Here is a 23865-nt window from a genome sequence, read left to right as displayed (position 1 = left end):
ATTGGAAGGTTACCACTTACTTACATCTTTGTTTTATTCGTTGTTATTTTCAGGTTCATGAGGATCAAATACCACACATAAAGAAAAGCTCTAATCCCAAGGTGTTACTGATCATTCACCCTATTGATAACAAACTAAACTAGGGAATTGTATTAGGAATATTAGTCAGAAATCACATCATTAAAATGTTAATATGAAACTCTGGAAAATCTGAAACCAAGACACTTATAGAGAAAAAAATATGGGGAAATTTAATTTAAATAATCAGAACTTTGAAACGTAAGAGCATGGCGTAGAGGGGATGCAGAAGGTAAGCATCCACCTAAATGCTGCAGGTGAAATAGGATCAATAAGTAGCTGCTGCCTTCTGCCCCTGGCCTGCAATAAGGGCTGGAAGTTACCTCTGATGGTGGCCATCACTCACGACCAGACCTCAAAACCTCTTCCCTTCCGTGAGCCAGCAGTGCTGGGGGAACACAAAGGCTTCCATGCTTCCTTCCTGAGGACAGGGACACCGCCACAGTGCCACCACAGGCAGCCCTGATGGCCCTGCTGCCTGGGGCACCTGCCACGATGTGCATTATACACAGGCTCGAGCTTTACATAGGCTCGTGTACATCATGGTTTTACTTCTATGGAGCTGATAGTGCGTAAGTCATGCTCATTTCGAAGGAAAAACAAGCCTCCACAGGCTAGTTGTTAGAGCAGATCAATATAGCAGCATGCAGCTGGGGTTTGGGGTTTATTTCCTTGAAAAAGACTCTGTGCGTGTGTTCCATATAGCAACAAATCCATTACAGAACCAAAACTTTTAAAAATGAGAGACACAGGGTGCTTCATCCTTTAATGCGATATCAGCTGTCATTTGTCAGAGAGACAAAACTTGTTTGGGACTATCAATATTTCTAAAAACTCAGCTTCAGCAGGACTCAGCTTCAGAGGACTGCAGGAAATTCTAAAAAGTGAAGCAGCAAGGAAGGGTCACTCCACAGTGCAGGAGAGGGGATGTCCTGGATGCAAGGGACAAGGCTGCTGCTCACCACGCTCTGGACACCACTGAGGGCTTCCCAGCCTCCTGCCTGGCTGCCTTCTGGGAGAGCTACAGCTGCACAGGGAGGGGGGCTAAAAATGCCCACTTATGTCATATATTGCTAGGATAACGGGTGGGTGTAACAGCAAGGTGCTATTTGACAGGAGTGCTTAGCAAAAATCTTGTTAAATCTGATGTTTGAGTGTTTACACATCCTCATCGTTAATAATTTACTAAATGCAGCTTTGAGAAGAAAACTAGGGCTCTCATGTCTTTAAGAGGCTTAGACTTTTTTTAGCAAACATGAAAATTACATGATGAGACAGAGGCTATGGCAGAGAGCAAATGTGATAGACCTTAGCAATTAAGAGAAGGTAAATTCACTCGAGGGCCAGACACCAGAAGCACCTCTTGTACACAGTTAGGGAGATGACAGAGCAAAAAAGAATCTTGACATTCGATCTCCAGACATCTGGCCCCTTTAATATCACATATTATGTTAAATTAATTCTATCACCTACGGTTATACAATAACTTGAAAAATGTTTTCCAGATCTTCAGACAAAATTAGGAGTAAATAATAGTAAGGGATGTGAATGAAGTCACAGCAATGTGTTGACAGTGTTACGTGGATGCTAAATTTGGGCAAAACAGTAGAGATTCTTGCGTTTTGATGGCTTAATTTAAATTTGGAAATGAATATTAACAGCTGGATGAATACCCAAACAACGAACATCTCGCATCTATGAACTGTAGTATCTTAGAATAACACATCAACAAATCTTTAAATCAGATCTTTTGTAATAAACCTCCAGACTACTGTTACAAAACATTTTGGTAAGAGATGTTGGTTCATCACAATGCTTTAAAACAAAAATGGCCATTTAATACTAGAGGGGGATGAAGAGCTTTGAGTGTCTCAGTGCCTTATTTTGAGTTTTGGGTGCCTTGTTATCTATTTATTAATTTAGTCATGGTTGTACTCAGTTCTTCAACATTTAAGAAGTGCCAGAATAATAACTAATCTCATACTCACTGGAGCATGGTCAATGAACACTACATATTTCAAGATGCTGCATTAGCTTTAAAACACTCTTGTAGAGGCTTCCAGTACTGATTCTGCTTAGCATAGGCTCAGAAGCTTTCCTACAGAGCTACAAAGGGCAGGCCATTTCACCTTTAATACAGGCGTGGGCTTTGATTTTAGGGTAAGTAAGTGGTACTTATGATGAAGAGCATGTGGGGTAGTCTGCTTCCAGGTTGGTTTTTACCACTTCTTTATGCCTCCACCAAACAGTCTTCCCTTTTACATTAACCAGACAGCAGCACGTCTGCTTTTGAGACATGAACTTTATTCTAATAAATAAAGGCCACTAAAAATAACCAGTGTTGTAGGCCACTAGAAATAACCAATGAAAAATAAGTTTTTAATTACATTAAGACAAGCAGCCTCCTGGCTTAGCTACAGCTTTCTCTTGTTCACTGTCTACCTGTCTGGGCATTAGCAAAGTCAGAGATTTGGGTTGCTACTTGCAAGTGCTCCTAAATGGCTGAGGTCCACATGGAGCTCCAAATTCTGACTCCTTACTCTGATTACAGCTTACTCTGGGACATCTCATGCCTGCTGAAAAAGAGGAAGAAGATCCAAGTACATCATATAACTCTACTCTTAAGGTATAAAGCACTGCCAGCAATGGATACTAGAAAAATATATGAGATTTTTTCTCTGGCATTTGCTTTGCTGTACATGCAACTTCCTTAACCTTGTTTTTTAAGTGCTTTCCTAATTGTCATTTCTTAGCACTGTACCTCATTTTGCAAGTCAGACCTGCGGCTGACTTGTAATCAATACTGGATAAACATATGGGCAAGTTTAGGTGAGAAATTCTAATTCACTCAGCTTTAACTGCTGAACTTTCTTCCCCAAATGCAGAACTTTTTGATTCAGATGTGAGCATTGTGTTGTCTTGCCCTGTCTGTTACATGGTGAAGCCTGTGGGGGAGGAGACCTCATTTCTGTCTGCATGAGTCCTGAACAGGCCAATCTAAATGTGACTCCTCCTTATCAGCACTGACCAAGCTCACCCACAGAAATGAAATGTTCATTGTGCAGTTACATGAGCATTTGAAGATCCATCCACCTTCCTCTGGTAGTTATCCAGGCTCATGTTAGTCATCCCATGACACTTTTTAAGAAGGTGTCACACAGCCTATTCCTCTGTGGCTTGTATTCCTCTGCCACCCACCCCTCTGCCCAAATCTACACTAAAGTTGGAGCACTAGTGAAACTCACCTACACAGTCACCACAACGCCTTTGCCTGCACATTACAATAGCCTCAAAGAGTTAACAGGGCATATACAGAACAAGAAGAGTTAGGAAAAAATAACTAATTTCTAGAAAGAAAAAAAAAAAAAAAAGAATTTTAAAGAAAAGTAAATCAAAAGGAAACCCAAAGAAGATGTTAGGAAAGGAAAACAAATAAGGGACCTGATATATTAAATGAAAACCAAAAATATTGTTGCTCTTGCTCATTTCGGGACCTAGCAATCACATCAAGTTTGAAATACTTTGAAAAGTGCTACGGAAATACACAACAAACTGTATCACAGTTGCCAAAAATAAAGCCATTTTGTTTTATTGTTTTCAAGCCAGCCAAATTTATGTCATCTGTGAAATGTGTATCACCCAGAGTAAGGACAGCAATCCATCCTGCAGATTTATGTTTACAAGCATTTTGGAACAAATGTTCCTATTTGAACATCCATACAAACCATAAGCATCCAATATGTTTGGATCACTACGTGCAGTTTTTGTAAGCAGATCTTTAACTTTCTGAACAATGTTTTACCAAATCAGTGTGGAACTACCATATATCCTGCAGGAACAGGGCACAGAGCATATGTGACAAATCTTCCACATATTCACCACGGACTGTTGCTTTCCTCCTACGTGAAACTGTAGGACTACTTTATTTAATTCACAAAAGCAAATGGTATTCATCTATTTTTGGCACTTATATGATCGCTGTAGTATTGGAGTGCCTCACTCTTTAATACATTTATTCATCCGCCCTGCAGATGCACAGCTGTCAGCAGCACAATGAGGTTTTATAAAATTTCAGGAACTGAATGCACTGCTTCCAGTTCCACTTACCTACATCATTTCTAAATTAAAATATGCCTCTCTGGCCTCAGGACATGTAAGGTACTAACACAAAGGATAGAATAGGGTGAGTTTATATCACAGACATACTGAATGTCACTTACTGCAATGGATAATTATTGATAATGTGACTACTGTCACACAGTAAATTTATAAACAAATAGGTAAAATGTATAACAGTAGTAATGCTTTACTGAATTGCAGTACTTGGAAGTAAAAATATCATCAAAAACCCTATTGGTACCCAATATCAACATGTAAGCTTGGTTCTTGGATGGAACTTAAAAATAGCTGGGTAACGAAGTCTTTCTTTTATCTTTCCTTCTGGATCATTATTAGCTAGATGAGATTAACTGTTGGAATAACTTGACCCGGGATCTGAAACTTCGTGGTTTTGAAATCCCAGTACCAAGGGATAACCACGATCTCCAAGACAGCATGCACTGCCAAAACAGGACGATAGGTCGCCTCCAAAGGGCTTTATTCTGTCTTGCAGGAGGCTCTAGTAAGGTAACTTAAAAGTCAGAATTTAAATATAAAAGCAGGATTTTTAATGAGCACAAATGTGAAAGAATTAATCCATTCCATTCAAAACTGGTAAAAACAGCATAATGAAATAACTAACTATATTCTTAATTTGAGAAAAAAAAAGAGAGAGAGAGAGAGAAAGAGAGGTTAATTATTAGAAATATGGTCAACTAATTTTTATAGCTTACTTATACCTTACTTCAACAGGAAATAATGCAGGTTTTAAATAGAATCCCTAGAAGATACAGACTTCAATATTTTTGTTTGCAGGTATCTTAGTTTTTATTTTCTGAATAAAAATATGTCATTTGAAAAATAATAACACCAACCTCCAGGTCATTTTAGACATTGTGATTTCTTAAAAATAAATGGCTACATGTCTAAACTGTTCATTCACATTTACTTATCAGCCTCTGAATAATGATTCTACAATCCTAACAAAACTGAAGCCATTAGCAGAGACTCTTAAAACTCAACTTAATCCATATGGCTTTGAAACTTTCTTGCTAAGTGGTGGTTTTTTTATTATTATTTTTTTTTCCTGACATTAATCCATAAATCTATTCATAGCATAGACAGCTGCTTCCTCTGCCAGGATTGCCATAACAAAAAGGAAGTCTTGTGCAAGAAAACTTTTACTCCCAAGTAAGATTAGGCAGCAGTTTTGGATGAAAAGAGCATACCAGTTACCTTAGCTGACCCTTTAAACAAAATCTCAAATGTCTAACATATTGAAATGTGAAAGCACTTAAATAAAATGGGCAGAGAAAAGCCCAAGTTTTCTCCCTTGCAATCAAAGCAACAAATCTTTTGTAAGTAGGCAAAGAGGATACCTGCACAACCTTGGCTTCACAGCACATTTCTCCCATCCTTCTCAGTCATTCTGCTGAGAGTGCAGCTTGCCTAACTCATTGACAAGAGCTCGCTGCTTACCCCCCCACTTCCCTGCGCCTGAGCATTAACCCTTAATTATGCTTTCCAGCTGCTCCATGAGAAGCATGAGAGCCACATCTTTGAAAAGCCAAGAGTTCAGAGCAAAGAGCTAAAAAACAAAACAGAAAACAAAAAAAACAACCCAACCCAACACCCCACCCCCAGTAAATCCCCAGCAAAACAGTTCAGACAACTGCTAGCCCTGTTCTTCAGGGACCAGTCCAGACAACCAACTCAACCTCCTTGCTGCAGTTATCTTCCTTGCAAGTCCAGTTTTAAAAGCAGGACATAACCCATAGGTGCTGCTGCATAATAGCTGAGCTTAACCATATCAATTAAATACAAAGTAAAGCAGTTTTGAGGGTAAAACTTGTCTATGGGGCTAAAAAAGAAAGCAGAAAGCAGAATTCAACTTTGTTCAAATACAAATGTTCAAAAGCAGAAGGGTCCGTTTCCCACATCAGGGCAAGCAGTTTTTAACATTAGCAAAAAGCAATGTTTTGCTGTGCTGAGCAGTACATTGGATGTGTCATACACCTGGAAATGCAGCAAGAACAGCTTATAGGAATCTCTGCAAACCATTTGTGTTAACAAGTCTTGGGCACCATGTCACAGCTCTATCCAGGCACATCAGGTTAGCTATTTAAATGAGAATTAATTTATGGCTTCTTTTTTTAGGGGAAAGTAATAATGTCGTATTCTAGTATCATATCACAACTGTATTCTAAGCAACTTTTGACTCACAGGATATTGAGCCAAAATTATACTGTGAAATAATCTTGACCACTAGTGAAAGTCATGTTCCTTCAAAAGAAGGATTAAGAAATCCTCACCTTTTCCGGTAAAACAAGAGAAAGGAAGAAGAATTCTAAGTGTGAAAATAGCACCTGGGACAAGCTGTGCACAAATATTATCAGAGCGTTACTGTACCTTTGTTCAATGATTTGGAAAAAGTACCTCGAAAAAAGAGCTTTAAAAACTACAAAGGACTGAAGCAGAGCTTACTTCTACATGAAGATAGGATTCTCTCGTTTGTTTCTTTGACATTTATGGGACTACCAAAGGGTAAACAAAAGCAAAATTAGATCCCACAGGTAGGAAAAAAAAAAGAGGAGGAAAATGATATTCTGTAGCAGAAATCAGCTGTACAAATGAGATTGTCATCTAACAGCCCTTTCCAATGCCTCTATCTTGCTTTCACCTTCTGTCATCTGGTCTTAAACAAAAGGATTTTTATCATTGCCAACCTCAGATGTATTTTGTTAATGCTACTATCAGATTTACACCTAGATCATCATCATTACATTATTTTTATTAATCTCATAACAAATATTTGAGTGTCTGAGGACTCCCTCTGTGCTTCACTTAGAGTTAGATCCTCCTTTTACACTGGAAGTAAACATTGCAGATCGCAAACACAAACATTATTCTTTTAAATAAAAGAAAAGAAGAATGCTTCACTGGATCTTCTTAATATCCTTGTGTGATTTACATGATCTCAACTTCTTTAGAGTAAATTTTTGAGTGATGCAGCACGTTAGTTGCATAAAAGAACTGTATAATACCACTTGCTGTATAAACATGGTGAACATATGTTCATATAAACCCCATTTATGATTAAAAGACTGTAAAATACAATTATGCCATTACATTTTTTCCCCCTCCAAAATGTTTTCAAGACATAACAATTTCAGCCTGAACTGAATAGCAAGTAGCTTTATTTTCCTGTGGTCACTTTATCTCATGGAGCCACCCAACTGCACTACAGCGAAGCCATACAACAGACGGAATCATTGAATGAGCAACATAATCATTCCCTTCTGGGCTTTGAATGTGGCAAGAAACTAGATGGGCTCTGCTGTTGTTTTGAATGTCCAGTTCTGCTCTCACACAGAAAGCTGCAGCTGAACTGAGCGCTGACAATAGGCAAGGAGCAGCCTTTCTAAGGTGGGGTCAGGAAGGGGGGAACATCCATCTTATTCTGTGGTTAAGGAAGAACAGGGCAAGAAATCTAGTTCCCTGATCAATTACTGAAATTAACTTTTGCACCAAACTCATCGCCTCATGGAAAAAAAAAAGTCCTACTAATTCATCTACCTGTTTTGGACTGCTTTATTCATCACATTTTTTTAAAAAAGAAATAATTTTTAAAAATAACAGTTGCGTTAAACAGAAAAGTGACGCAGCATTAAGAATTAAAGTTGTTTTATTCACTTTAAAAGGTGAATAAAATCCAACAACAAATCCAAAAACACTGCTGTCTATTTACAAGATGAAAAAAAAAAAACAAACAAAACTTAATCCCAATGAAATGGTAAAACAGCTTGAGATGGCAGAAACCTGTGGTATCTCAGCCTTGAAACCCAAAACGCATACTGGCTCTTCAAACCTTCTTGGAGGCAGCAGGTCAGCACTCCCTGTAGGCCCCTTTGCTGGAGGCAAATTCCCCATTTTGCTCAGGGCTGCTCGTGCCAGACAAGTCCCAGCAGATGGTGGTACTGGAGGGGCTGCGCGGTGCCTGCACCCTGCCACAAGCCCCCTCTGGACCCTCAGCACTGGGGACATGCCCTGTACTGCTGCAGTCCTGCTGAAACCCAGCAGGGTGTGTGGAGGGGAAAGATGCCTCAAGTTTTGGTTTAACTTTGTCCAACTGGAAAGGTCGAGGGGAGAAGGCAAACTTTATTCTGCTGGTATTTACAACCCATGTTTATTTGTGGAGTCTGCACTGAAATGATATTGCTGTGCTGTTTTGGCTAGAGACTACACATGCTGACCCCTCCGTGCCCAGCTCAGCACCAGAATAATTCCATACAAAAGGTTTGCATTAAATGTAATGAAGCAAATGACAAAATCAATAAACCTGGAATGGTGTGGCTATCATAAAAATGATGTAAATTCAGAGTTCACAGTGGTTATGAAGCTATTTAGAATTATAATTAAAACCAGTACTTTTTTTTTTTTCTTTCAGAATAAAAGCTCCTTTGACAATCCTAGATGAATGCTACAGGAAATTTTCAACAAATGTATTCAAAATTAAGGTATGGCACAAAGACAGCATAAATTATCTAAAGATAAACTGTAGGCATAGGTTCACCTAAAAAAGTACGAAATAAAGAAAATTTGATTTTCATACTTTTTTCAGCTGATGTCACATCCCATTTTAATCAAGTTTTATATCAAAAGGACAGTAAGAATACCACATAGCCCATTTTTAAATCATGGTATTTTCTGGAACACATTTCTGTCAAAGAGACTTTTGTAAGACTATTAAACCAGAAAAGGGCCAAATCTGCTATTCATTATTCTCTATACAAAAGCATTGCTGCAGCATGGGTGCTGCATCAAATTTATCTATGCTTCATTAGGATAACGAATAATGAACCCAGAAAGCACTGAGCAGATCTCAGCAAAATATGTAAGCAGGTAAGTAATCCCTGGAAATATCAGCAATCACAGTAACTTTTTATAGTTGATCTCAAACACCAGATAAGGGACCTCACTCAAACCCAGCGGTGAGGTCTTCCCTCACCAAGCTGGGGACATGGAGCTTGTGGCCTCATTTAAAAATTCACGCAGATGTGACATTTAAGCAAAATAATTGCATACAGCTTCTATCTCTAGATTCCTGATATATTTTTTTTAATTTTTTTTTTTAAACTGTTTTCCCCTTAATCAAACAGAAAGCTCACTACAAATTTTAAAAATAACTGTCAAGCCTGGACTTCTCAGACACAACTGCTAAACCTTTCCAGCCTCCTGTGCGATCTGCTCCCATCGCTGGGCAGAGGCGCTGGTTTCCTGTCAGGTCTCTGGCTTGCTCTCAAGCCCCCACTGACGATCACCTTAGAGAGCTGCGTTACTAATTTGCAGAAGAAGCCCTCTTAGGCAGGCGAAGGCAATAAATTATGCAAAATGAAAAGCATAGGAAAGATCAGAACAGAATATGAAGGAGATGGAAGGGGCAGCTTAGGCTTGTGTGGTACACTTTGTCTTTCTTGTCAGCAGTGTTAGGCTTTTACCACGCGAACAAGGAAAGTGCAGCCTCTAAATGATGTTTCAAATGCATTTCCTGAAAATAAGTATATAAAATTGGTATTTATGCTTATCTTAAGCCTGCAGTAAATATTTTAAAATCTGTGGTTTGTCTGAAAACTGATACTGAAAATTATAGTGGACATATGAATAAAAAGTTGAGTGAATCAAAATTATGTATAGCGTTATCATGGAGGTATTCTGCTCTGATTCTCATCAAAATATTAAAGATTTAAAAAATATTAAATGTCACCATACTAAATGCTACCAACACAGATATTCTAGACTACTACATACTGTTGGATTATGTACTTCTATTTTATTGGTAGAGCACACTTAAGAGGTATTTCTGCTTTTATTTATCTGGCATTTTATTTAGGATAAAGCAACCTTTGCAGTGAAGAAATGTGTTTCTTGGCAGTGATGGTTTGGCTTTTAACGAGTTGTTGGTGACAGGTCCCTCGTGGCTGGCCGAGCCCACAACCACGGGCACCCACAAAACAAATACGCCCTGAAACGCAATGGGACAGAAGAACAGAGCAGACAGCCACTCTACTTAATGCAGGTGTTTTCATTTAAAACACATCAGTGGTGTGTTTTCAAACCTGTGAAATCAATCTCAAGTGAGATACAAATGGTAGTTTAGCACATTCAACAGATTTAAGATCATTCTGTGCTGGCTAATCCACCTGGTGTTTTATTTATTAGCTAGGGACATGGGAAAGGGGATTACATAAACCAAGATGTGTTCTAAAAAATGTGAGCATGGCCTAATCGTACTAGCAAATACAGCAAACATTTAAATACTTCACTAAATAGTTCTGGAGTTTTCCAGTATTTATCACGTGTTGCAGAATTTGCAGCTTATTAGTCTGTATACAGTTCTGCTATTTTGCCCTTATGCACTTGGGACCATCCCGGGTTGTTCAGGAACACAGAAAGCCAGCAGTGTTCTCTTTGGCAGCCCCTCTCGTAAAACAGGACGATGCTGCAGGTTGGGACCAATCCCTGCAGCTCGCCAGGTGAAGAGCTGACACAACACTGCTGCAGAGCATTCAAAAAAGTTTTCTATGAAGTTTGAAATTGGCTCACTAGCTAGCAAGATTACTGCTGAACTGGGACCTTTTAGCACCAGCAGACAGTGCAAAAATTCCTCTAAACTTTATTCCCAAATTTGAATAATGATGTCTCCTTACGATGCAAAAACAGATACATGCAGAAGTGTCAGGATTGTAATGACATTTGGAAAACGTAACATTGCTTGACTATCATGATAACCTGGTAGAGAACACGGCTATTCAGGAGGCACTATTCCAAGGCAGCTGTGATGTTCCTGCTGTAAAAGGGACAGGGCAAGCAGTAAGGCACCTTCAGCTGGGGACTGATGCAAAAATGCAATTCCTCCCTACATCTCCCTGCCTGCCAGAAGTCAGGCTGCACAGCCTTCAGATTTTCTTGCATTTTGCCTCCAAGTTTTACTAAAAAATAGGAGACGACAGGTTATTTAGAAAGGTAGATTTTAAATGTTAATGATTCAGAACTGAATGAACTAGAAAAGCGGAAAGAAAGCAGCATCTGTGCCAAACTGTCCTCAGGCTGTATAGCTAGCAGCAGTTCCCCAAGCAAAATTATGATAGCAGCCATAGTCAGTCCCTGCAACAGCGGGGCATGACTCTTCAGAGGCCAATAAGGCAATGAAGTTCTGTGTGCTTGGCGTGCTGGCCCTCTGCATGAGACCAAGCAAAGACGTAAGGAAATAAACACCACTATTGCAAATTGTCCACTTACGAGTAAGACTTTGTGCTTGGTTTTGTAAATCTCACCTTAGATGCATTCTGCATTGTGTTGGGAACAGGCATGTGCATTTCAATCAATCATATCTTTTTAATGGGGTAATTGTGGAATACATGCATTTTGCGTTTATAAGAGGTAGAACAGATGGCAAAAGCTCAAACTAATATATTTATAAAATTAACTTACACCGCAGGTGATGTTTCTCCGTGGAAAGAGGAAAGCTAGTAACATGTTGAAGTTACAATAATGCTGCATTACAATAGAATTTTCAGGAAAGCAAACGTGAAGGCCACAGAGGTATCTCTTCAATTCTTTACAGTCACTATCACAGTGAATACTAATACAGGAGATAGAAAGGAGTACGCTGTGAAGGAGTACAGTGTGAATTTACAAACAGAAGGGAAAATCATTAACAATTTTTTAATTATTAACGTATTTTTTCTTCATCTTTTCACCTGCTAAAGACTGCAAGATGTTTGTCTCTAGCAAGTATTTCCAAATATCTGACTTGGTTTCATTACCTCTGAACTCTTTTGCCAGCTCTGAAAACACTTTAAAACACCAGCTGAGATCAAAGAAATTTGTATTACGGGACAGATTTCACGTTGATGCTATTAAAATTTGAATTTATTGATATTAAAAATATACTGTGCCTTTTATGCACATCATCATGTACTGACACCTATTGTTCAGGCTACTGAAAGATACATAAGCATATGCACAAGCCACCATGCAGTAACTGATTTTCCTCCAGCCATTCATTGCTTTTACTTAAGGTCAAGCATGGACTTCAGTAGATTTATTCCAGATTTTACACCAAACAAGTGGAAAATCTCACCAACTTTTGTCTTCCTTTTTTTTTTTTTTTAAATTTATTTTTATTTATTTATTTATTTATTGCAAAAGCAACAGTAGAAATGAAGGCTGTACGTAAATGTCAAGAAATCTAAGCCAGAAATTTCAGAGGGCTCAGAATAATAGTTTCCTTCGAGAATCCAGCCTGTAGTTCCTATTACTAGTTTCTAGTACAACCTTTCATGGAGATATACTAAATATTTACATACAGTAAATAATTCACAATCATTTTCTTTCTGCTAGTGAAATGGCTGCACACGTATCAATCATCATTTTCTTGAGCTTATTCATCATTTTAATTAATTTGACAGGTATATTTTATTATTCCTATTCTATAGCTGAATGGTGAATATTAAAAATACACTCTGCAGTGATGAGTTGCAATGGATAAAAAAAATGACATAGGAACATTTTTGTTTTGTGTAGGTGAATGCAAGATACCTTTCAATGTAAAGGGCAAAATCAGCTTTTTCCAAAACCTGAATATGCAATCTAGATGTTTAATTTCTGTAAAACTCATGTGGATCAATGCTAATAGTAGGTGCATGCAGAAAAAGCGAGGGTATCTTCCAAGAAAAGCCATTTAGCAAATAAGAAACTGAAACCAATAGTCACAAATATATTTAGTACTACTTATATAGCTCTAATTTTTTATGTTGGACAGATAATGTAACTACTCAGAAGATAAACGTGTACTGACTTACTGAAGTGGTAAATGTTACATATGTACTGACATATATCTGCATATTTTAAACACACTAAACGTTGAATTTCTTCCTCCAAGGGAATCTTTAGGGCTATAGAGCAGAACATTACCCACAATTTCCCACGTGGCCCCAGGATATATGGAAAGTGGCATATGGATGCAGTAATATGAGCTATTATCCTATGTATGGCTGCAAAATATTTGGACATGTGCAATGGGCCCACATTATCATAGCAGATAAACCTGTCAGCTTGTGTTTTTCTGCATCCTAATGCTACAGAATTCTATCTTTTAGTAAAAGCCTATAAAAGGAAAAAGACAGAAGATGGATATACACAGCACTGCGTTCTAGTGACTCAAGAACAAGAAATGACACAAACAAACCCCAAGGCATATGTATCAGTAACTGTAACTGAAGGTGGCTCTAGCTCTGTGTGGCATTCACCGTCAGCCTGACTCCCCCTTCACCCCGCTGCACTGTTGCTCTCCCTGCAACCACACTGCGCACCTATGCGTGTTTTCCTTTCACTCAATCAGTCCGTTTCCGTGGTCCTGTACCGGTACAGATACGGGCCAGCTCCTACCACCTGGCCCTGCCATCAGCATTTGCTCCTTGGTGTGAGTCTTGGAGGCTGCGCAGGCAGAGGTGCTGACAGCACGTCAGGGCACTCTGCCTGTCCCAGATGTTCGCCTGCACTCGCACTGTTTACAGAAGTAGCTTTTCCTTCAGTCTGGAAGGTGCAAGATCAGAATGAGTGGCAAAAGAGCAAAGGCTTGGAGAAACACAGCCAGAGTGTTGCCATTTTAATTCAGACAGTTCTCTGCTTGCTGGTAAACCTATTGATTTTCCTTACTGCAATGCTGCAAAAAGAAAGGACCAAAATTCTGCCAGGAGACAGCAAAAGGACACAGGGCAGCAAGGTGCCCAGATCTTTTAAATCTGTCCTGTGCATTTCTTATGGAGGAGTGATCCCTACAAAACCACTAGCCCTGACATCATCATGGCTCCAAGATGATTGTTTCTGCAATGCTTTGTGATCCCCATGCAGCTCGACTGCTTACTGTCAGCTTCACCGCGCTGAAGAGAGCACAATGAGAGGAAAAGCTGGGAGCTCACCGCCAGTATGCACAGGCAGCATCTTCACAGAATGGCTTCTGCTAGTACAGGATCTTTGTTTGACTCAACTTCTGCATATTCCTGTTCTGGGAATTGGCCTACCCTCAGCAAAGTGGACTGGGCAGGCCGAATTCAACACAAATTGCAGGAATGCTTCAGCAGAGAAACACTCAGCTGGATGCCAAGATGTGAAACAAGCAGGGGAAACGTGCAGAAATCCAAGCAGCGACTCTATATATTTTTATGATGGAAGACCACTGCTGACAGTGCTGAGTTAGCCCAAAGCTCAACAAGACCCAAATCTATATTCTTTAATTCTTGAAATAAGCGTTTTTACTTGGGGCTAGATTCCTGCAAGAAACATTTCCTGTTCTGTAAGAGAAATTGAGTACAGGTGTGCACTGCAAACTGGCTCTCTCTTGCCCTTGCTTGTTCAACCCTTTATCCGACCAGTGAGCAGCATTTCGGCATCTATTCTACAATACTTGCAAAGTGTCAATTCATGCCAGATTTCTATATAAATGCATTATTCATAATGGACATTTCCTGAGACTTTCTAAAAGCCATATAATTGTTTCTACATTTTAATTAGAAATAAACTCACTAGATTTTTCTTTCTCTGAGCAGATTCTTGCTCTGCATTTCACAGTCAAATGGCAGAAAACTCTTCATATGAAAATAATTCACACAACTAAATGTCTCCCCCTTGGGAGTTTTAAATCCTCATTTCACCAGCCTCAGCTTTGTCTCTGTCTTGTGCAAAACATTGGCCTCCATGACATTTAAAAGCTCTTATTTAGCATAGCCCTAATGTGAGACCATTTTCCTGAGCTCCCTGCTTTGCTAAGAGAATAACAGATGAAAAGCTTTCACCGTTCAAAAAGAAAGGCATGGTGAAAAATATCCTAAAACACTGCTTTCTCTAACTCTTACTTTTTTCCTTTCCTATCATCTTAATGTTTAATTTTTCTAAATGGCCAAAACTGTATTTTCCAGTTCTGCAGTCCTGCTGCTAGACAGTGATCCCCAACATCTTGCTGTCCTTCCCCAGCAATGCAGCAGCACGCAGTCAGTCAGTTTACACCACTATACTCCTTTTGTGGGGCTCGCTGCTATGGCCATGCTGAGGTAGGGCTGTTCTTGCTGAGTTTGCCCACAGCACCTGCTCTAATTCTTACTAAGCCCCTGCACTGTGTATTTCCTGTATCCAAAGGGAATTTGTGCCCTGCCTTAGTCTCCTGCATCAACTGTTGTACAATTTTTATGAAGGGAACCTTTCCAAGCTGATGTTAAAAACAGTGTTAATTTGGAGCCCTTAATATGATCTACCAGTTGTGTGTTCCTATTATAATACCTACAGAGGTATTTTTTTTTGTTTCCATGAAACTTAGAATTTGAGGCCATGGTAAATGTTATGCCATGAAAACAGAGATAATTCAATGCCAGCCTTTTCCTACGTAAGTTCTAAGGATAAATTAGAAAAGGTTGAGGAGTATGGGGGAATATGTAGCTGCTTCTTGTCTAAGTCTCAAAGATCCCTTAAAAACGTGCTTTATAGGCTGAAAGAACTCTGAACCAGTACAATAAATCTGCAAATTTATAACCATAGAAACAGCCAAGCCTGCTGCTATCACATTAGTGCATATAAGACAGAGAGCCACCAGGAGATTAGCAGTGCAGGTGTTCGAACAGCTGAATGGCACTGAAAAGCAGAGACTCATTTTCTTCCTCTAGGTGCTCAAACACTCGTGCTCATTGGCATGGTCATTTCTGTGACTCTGAAGGGAGCGTGTTGGCTGCCAAAGCCAGGCTGAGAATGGGAACTGGCATGTTTAAGCTTTCTGCTTAAGGTTTTAAATATTAACTTTGTTCAACTTGCATCACACCCTCAGTTAACGCTGCAGAAATTTTAATGTTTCCAACAGCAAGACTTTGTCTCATTTTTTCTCAGCAACTTGTAGGCCACTGGTCTTTGACTGGAAGTAATGGTCATCATAATGAACCACTCGGGACATAAAATTCAAGCATTCATTAGCAAGAAGTAAACGCAGATCTTAGTGAAAAGTCTGCTTCTCCTGCTACGTGTCTAAACAATAATCAGGACTTGTGGCTGAAATAAGCAGATCTGTTAATTAGAGCACTGGGCTCTGTGCTCCTACAGAGCTTGAGGTTGAACTAGATGACCTCCAGAGGTGGCTTCCAGCCAGAATTATTTTGTCTCTGGGATAACATCAGTATTGCTGAAAGGTGGAAAGAGTGACTGCAAGGAAGCCCTTCTGATACTGTGCCTTTTACAGCAAAATAATAGATACTGCCTAACTTGACAGTCACGATTTTTATTAAAGCTTTAGATCCTGACATTTATAGAGTCTGTGTAAGTACTCCAGCCAGCCATCCCTTGATATCAGCTCACGCAAAGGTGAGACCCCGATTCCTTCTGTGCTGAGGCTGGCTGCATAAATCAAAGAACACCTGTGATTTTTCTGACAGCTCACCAGAGAGGCGTAAATCAACTCTGAATGCAAACTTTGCTATTTTAAATGAAGTTAGACAACTAACAGTGAATTATGGCTGGGAAAGTTAGATTTTCTGAAACAAAACACCATCTATTGTTCCTCTAGATTACACAGAGTAAGTAAAGTTCACTCTAACATGACAAAAGCATTGTGCTTTTGTCTAAAATCCACAAACTCTTCCCCTCGATAAGCTATATTCTCCGGAGTTTTCACTCTTTCTTCCTGTCTTAAGAACTAGACCTGTTCACACAGGTCCTCTAACACTCTTCCACTGAAGGGAAACATAAAAGCCCAGGTTTAGATGAATGTAACGTACTTCCTTAAGAGGTGCTTTCTCAGTATGGCATTCAGGAAAAAAGCCACCACGCCTGAAAATCTGAACTCACTGTTGAATAGAAGAAAGTAGCAAACCATTGAAGAATCACAAGCTTAGCATGCCAAATGCCTGCAGAAACAGCTGTTAATGCTACATGACATGTAGAAGTCTTCACATTCTCCTTATGCCAAATAGTCCAAGGGAACCTTGCAGAGGGCTCAGAGAAAACAGGGAGCATCTCACAGCATTGCTCCTGTGCCTATTTTTCCCAGCCTGGGGGAAGTAAGATGCAGCTTTTGTCTTGTAGCACCATTTCCCTTGCACTACTCAGTGATGTGACAACACTTGCAATACAGCATTATTACAGAGAAAGGCTTGGCCCTGGGATGCAGATGTGGTGGTGCTCTGACTCATGCTGACCACCCTTAACAGTTTCCATGCTGCCTGTAGAAAAAGTTTAGTTTGGGAACTTAGGAGGTTCAATGAGGAGGGGAGAGGACAAGTATGTTGCCAGGCTGTTCATAGATGTGTTTCTTTTTATATCCCCTTCAGCTGATTTTTATGCTAAGTAAAGTAAAAAAATCCACACTATTTATGCTACCCTTACTGCATTTTATGTTTGAGATTCCACCTGAGCTATTGGTGAGGTAACTCTGCTAATACCAATGGCTCTGAGCATGGCTGACAGCTTGCTCAGGAAATTCTGCTTTTTTTCTGCCAGCTTGCTGGCTGTTATCTCCTTTTGCAATCCACATTGTATTCACTGGTGAAACGCAATGGTGTGTTTGTGCATGGATGTGCATTTCTATTACACAAAATAAACAGCCCTGGAAATACAGAACCAACTGTCTTTCTATACACAATTTTATAACTAGATTTTTTAAAATGGCAAAGGCCAATCTAAGACAGACAAGCTTCATTAACACAAACAGCAAAAGCAATTTTTCTTCCTTTAGTTGCTTGTAAAAAAACATTAATTTTCAAAAGACTGTCAAATTTTAGTTAAGCAAAATATCTCAATCTCACCTCCCAAAAGGCTATGCTTTAAGGTTTGGATCATGATTTCACTGGATTTTGAAGCAACACTACAGGGAGAGGTAAAGCCTTTAAGTGTACCTTTTTATTTGCTCAAAACTTCCCCAGGTGTGTTTCACAGTGTGCGTGTGGACTAAAGTAGCGCGTGGGGCCCTTGATGACAGCCTGCTGTTCACAGCAGGGTCCACTGCTCCCTTTTGTGTTGCAGAGTTGACCACATTGTACTTGAATAGTAACTGCCAGAGGTAACCTAGGGGTAATTTTCTTCACCACAAAGGGATAATTTTCTTTACCACATATATTAATGAAGTGGTTACTTACAAGTTCTTCACATCTATGATTCCTCGAAAGGCCTTTCTAGGAATTCCTTTTATCTGGTTTTCACTGAGGTCTCTGGATAAGGGAAGAGAAAAAAATGAATTATGTTAATGAAAAGAACACATTTCTCAAATGTACGTGATGTAATGGAACAAAACATTCTTAGAAAAGTAGATGTTTCTGAATTTGTTACACCACACGTACGTTAAATTTTTGTTGTCTCCGTAGAGGTCTGTGGCATGAGCTGAAATGACTGTCCAACCAAAACCACCGGAGTCTGAGACAAATTGAGACCTTTCAGAAAACATAATTGAAATGTGGGCATGAAACAGGCACAATGCTGTGACACACTGTCACAGTACCTGCAGATAAATCTTATGCCTCAAAATTGCAACCCCATAGCGTAAATGCAAATGTTTCTCACCACACTACTGTTTATGAGCTGTAAAAACACTGGGTTACACATTCTCAGATTAATTGAAATTAATATTCCAGAAAACCATGGCAATTATTACCTAGATTGTTTTGTAAATTTATGGGGAAAAAAAAAAAAAAAAAGATCTAGGTACAATGCATTAAAAAGGAACAAACACTGCATTGTGTCAGTGGGAAGAGCAGAATTTTAAACTTTGATTAAAAAAAAAGCAATTCAGAATGTCTTTGTGGTACTTTAAATGCTAGAAAACATTTCAGGTTCAACCATTACATCTACACGGTGAGTGCAGGTGGAGCAAGAAGCCCCGCAAGTTGTGAGGTTCTGTTACTTAAGCTGCATTCAGTTGTGTTTCCCTTTCTTTGATGCACTATAAATATTTCATCCGCAATTTTCCCATCATGCAACCCCTGCCAGAGACAACAGGGGGAGGTGAACAGGCACTGGGAGTGGGAAGGAACCAGGCACAGAACCAGAGAGCTGGGATGTCATCATGCTAAGGAAAAGGAGTGCTCCCAGTGATTTCTCTGCTGGAGCACCATTGGCATGGAAGACAGGGAGAGATTTCACTCTGGTTCTGGGTACAAAGTGGGGGGAAGCACTAAGGGTAGAAAGATGAAAGGAAGGCAGCAGGTGAGGAGAGAAAAATGGAAGAAATAAGCAAAAGGAGGAAACGGAGGGCACAGGGATGGCTGGAAGAGAGGAGAGAGAAAGGTGATACCTCAGTACAGGGCTTTACAGAGCACTTTAATTGGTGTGATTGTGTCACTTTGTCATACAAACCCAAGACTTCGCCCCAATTTCAGAAAAAGCCTGTTTTTCTGATGGTTATTAAGACTGAAAGGCAGTCATCTGTACTGGCCACCAGATACTCTTTGCTGTAAGTACATTTTGTGTTGAAGCAAGCCTCCTTTCTAGCCTCCACCAAATTGGCTTGATCAAATGAAAGGCCAGAAATCAGAGCCTGTCACAAAAGCCCACATTGACACTGCAGGTCAAGACGTGTCACGCAGGGCTTTCTTCTGTTTTCCATCAGGCAGATAGAAAAAAAGGGGACTATGTCCTTGTCATGAGACTAATTCAATTTATACCAGTCATGCAGTCTACACCAAATTCTCAAAGTAGCCACAATTGTTCATTCAGACTATCACAAACAAAAATGTGCTGCTGGATACAAGTCTCTTTTTCAAGCCAGATTAAAATTCTTTGTGACCTTCACAATTTGTTTAACACTGATCCACACCCTGACCCTTCCTTCACCTCCCCTTTCTTTTGCTAGCAACAAAATATTAGTTCTTTAAAGAGAGACCTTCAACCCAGACAAATGATCAGGCAACCCGAAGGCAGAGGAGTAGAAAGAAAAGTGCTTTTCAGACACGTAAGAAGGAAATCTTATGCTGAAGATGGATTTTGGGACAAGAAGTCACTTACGTGTGACAGTGAGGCACAGCAGAACTTGAGCCAATGGTGAAAGTGTGACAAAATTGCTCAGGAAGTCAAAAAAAAAAATAAAATAGCAAGAACTGATGGCAAAAAAGCTACACTACCTCAAGGAGAAAGGGATTGAAAAAGTAGAAGTGCAAGATGAAACAAAATAAATCAAACCCACCAACACCTCAAGTTACATTTGTCCAGTATTTATTGTGCATTATTTCAAATCAGGTTTAAAAATAAATTTAAAAAAATAAAAATAAAGTATTTTTTCTAATATTATTATGGTCTGAAAGGGCCAATTTATATCACTGCTTTCTCCTTATGCTCCAATCTCCCCTGCAGTAAGGCAAAAACAGGAGATTGTAGGAAATTGATTGATTTTCTCTGACAATCTTCTCATAAATTGCATTAATTTTATTTTCCATTTAGGCACTCTCTAGCTAACAATACCGCCTCTCTAAATCTCCAGTATTGTGTACCAATTTCATAAATATCTCTAGCGGTCTGAACAACTGACAACCTGCATGGTATTAGCGCTGCAGCACGGAAGAAAATTCACAACTGCATGCTTCATTTTCCATAACTGCCTTCTCACCATTACGATCACACCTTTTTGGGATGGTTAGGAAAAGCGTTCCTTGCTTCCTAACCATGTGCTGAACTCCTGTTGAGCATTTTTCATAAGCAAACAAACTCCACCAGGCTCAGCCCATGCACTTCACAAAATTTGCTAGGAGTAGAGGGCTGTAATGAGCAACTTGTCCACACAGTTTATCAGAGAGCTCCAGCTTTTCATTCCCTGCTTCTCATTACAGACATAACGGGAAACTGTCCCTGACAGTATGTAAAATAAGCATTGGTTATTAATAGTAACTACAGAAAAACAGATAAACTAACGTGAGGCCACAAACCCCAAAGCAAAACAAAACAAAACAAAACACTACACAAACAGACAGACAATAAAGAATTGTGATATTCTAGAAAAAATAAACAATGAACCTGAAGACAAATAAATGATAGCTGATGTACTTCCTATTTCTTAGGCAAAGGTTTTAAGCCGCATGTATTCATAACAGAAGATGAATTCCACGCCCTGATCCACGATGGATCCTTGAGGAGAAAATGTATTGAAAAAGCTTTAGAGAAACATTCAATTTCCCAAATCCTTGTTTTAATAGACAATAATAGAGAGAGCACTGAACAAAAGCAGATGACCTAAGCACTATGCTGTGTTAGCATATTGTTGTTCATAAAGGTCCTGCTTATACAGGAAGCAGCAAGCCCAACACCTTGTGATGAATTTGTAGGAAACCAAGGGGAAAAAAATAGAGCTATTTAGTGATGTATGGTTACTGTCCTCAGCTAAAGACTTGTCTGAGTGTTCTCCAAACAGTTCTCCAAAAGTGTTGATGGTCAGGTGGTTTGGGAAAGAAAACTTGCCCTTGATTCATAAAAATCCCTCCTTGGACATTGTTACTTCCCTTCAGCCACAACAGACACACCTGCGTTTGCTTCCTGGTAAGTACAGACGATGTTGAGCCAAACAAATGTGTTCAAATTTAATTATTCTTCTGGGGATTTTAATAACCTGAGGCAAGTTTCATCCAGTTCAACCTGCCACACAACTGTCAAGAGGTGTGGACGGCTGAGAGGTTCTGAAAGCAGCCACTCCTCACTATGGCCCGGGCTCTTTGGGGAAGCAGCCCCTGCTCCCTCCCACAGCTGTCCTGTCTGACAGACACTGCTGGCCAAGGCTGTGGTAACAGATCACAGAGGAAGCCACTGTGAGAACCCAGCAGGGGATGATGCTGGCCTGGAGCAGCCAGCAGCTTGCACAGTCAGGAGGGTGCAGCGACGGCCCCCAAGGAACAGGGCTCGCAGTGCACAGGTGGGCAAATGGGGCCATGGAGACTTTCAAGATCTGACTGCAAGTGTCCATAGCCCAGCAGCTGTAGCTCTCCTGCCCTCACTGCACGGCACATCACACATTAATCTAACCCAGACTCAGGCAGGAGTTGGCGCAAGTCAAGTCAATGGATATTTTGGTTTTTATTTTAATTCAACTAAAATGCTTTGGACAGAGATTATCTCCCCCTGCAAGTATAATGTTGTTTCACTGATCTTCAGATGTGACTTGCAAGAGCCTTATTGGTAAAAGGACTGGAAAGGAAAAACACCCAAACTGCTGATTTCTAAGTGCCTCTGTAGTCTTTGCTACAGATGTTTTTTTAGCTTCCTGCTTTACACACAGAATCACACACAGAATTTCTAGGTTGGAAGAGACCTCAAGATCATCGAGTCCAACCTCCGACCTAACACTAACAGTCCCCACTAAACCATATCCCTAAGCTCTACATCTAAATGTCTTTTAAAGACTTCCAGGGATGGTGACTCCACCACTTCCCTGGGCAGCCTGTTCCAACGTCTAACTTACTGCTAGCTGTTGCATCCTATGTGAAACATCAACTGTTTAACACAACCATACAATACATTACACTCCCCTCCCCTTAGCTTTTTAATTTGCCGGTGACAGAACTTAAATCAGTTAATTGGAACACGGAGTCTTCACTGTGACTACTGATCTAAAACATTAAAATAGCTACTTCAATACAGCTTCCAAAGCTACAATGGTACTGAAAATTAGATGTAGCATATGGAAATCAAAATTGATGGCATTTTGCTTAGGTTATCTACCTTTTAAAAGGAGGAAAAAATGTATATATCTGTTCATGTATTTACCAGTTATTTTCCACATCTTTTCTGGTATACAGATTCTGAAGTTCAAAACCCTTTTTTAAATGAAGGACAGCCTGAAAAGCAGCTTGTCTGGGAAATACTTCTTGTGCTTGAATGCCACTCTTATTATTTCTCCTGCTCAAAAAGGCTGAAGGAGAAATCATTGTCTGCTGTTATCCATTCAAGAATGGGACTTCCCTTGAATGTCACAGGAGTTGAATGAGAAGACATAAAAAAAACCTGTGAGCAAATGGCTCACAGCCTACCGTGTATCTTTCCCAGCATATCACTGTATGTTGATTGCAGAATACAACAGGAAACTCACAGAATTAACCATTACATGTGGAACCAAAGTTCACAAAGTTTTAGGGAACACAAAGTTCCCTAAAGAGAAGGGAAAATCTAGTCTAACACGATTCCTTCAAGTACCTTCTAGCTTATCCACAATTCTACTGTGCCTTTGGAATAACCACAGAGAACTCTCACACAACTCTTACAGTGGCTGATGGAAAAACATATGACAAGCAATGATTGATTCAACTGTATACAGCCGGAGTGCAAAGTAACCCGTTGCTTCCCGCAATCACTTCCTGACATGTTACTACTGGGAAGTTTATGTTCAGTTTTATTTTGCTAAGCAAACAATGGAAAGGTCTGGGTGCTGGTTTTAAGAAAATGTGATGGCTACCACCAGTGCTAAGAAATAGATACTTTGCACACTAGGTTCACTCCAGTTACAGCACACATGGCTGAGAAGAATGAGAATCAGTTAATTCATACCGGTAGCTTGCTCACACCCTTCCACCAAACTGCATTTCTGGGCTAAAAGTGTTTCAGTCCTATGCATTTACCAAAGTAAAATAAAATAAATACTCTTGAGATTTTTTGCAGTATTAAAGGCTATGGACTATTCTTCAG

General features: G+C 39.7%; 1 protein-coding gene across 3 annotated transcripts in view; it reads right to left on the bottom strand.

The window, feature by feature from the left end:
* SLIT3 (slit guidance ligand 3) overlaps nucleotides 1–23865 on the bottom strand; it is a 515559-nt gene that overhangs the window by 228481 nt on the left and 263213 nt on the right. For all 3 annotated transcript variants that reach the window (XM_084535767.1, XM_084535765.1, XM_084535766.1), the window contains one exon: nucleotides 18348–18419. In XM_084535767.1, the coding sequence (XP_084391893.1) occupies nucleotides 18348–18419 (72 nt within the window). The remainder of the gene's footprint in view (nucleotides 1–18347; nucleotides 18420–23865) is intronic.

The sequence above is a fragment of the Aythya ferina genome (assembly GCF_964211825.1).
Source record: "Aythya ferina genome assembly, chromosome: 14".
NCBI classification, from domain to species: domain Eukaryota; kingdom Metazoa; phylum Chordata; class Aves; order Anseriformes; family Anatidae; genus Aythya; species Aythya ferina.
The sequence above is the reverse complement of the archived record's forward strand: the minus strand, read 5'-3'. Positions and strand labels throughout refer to the sequence as shown.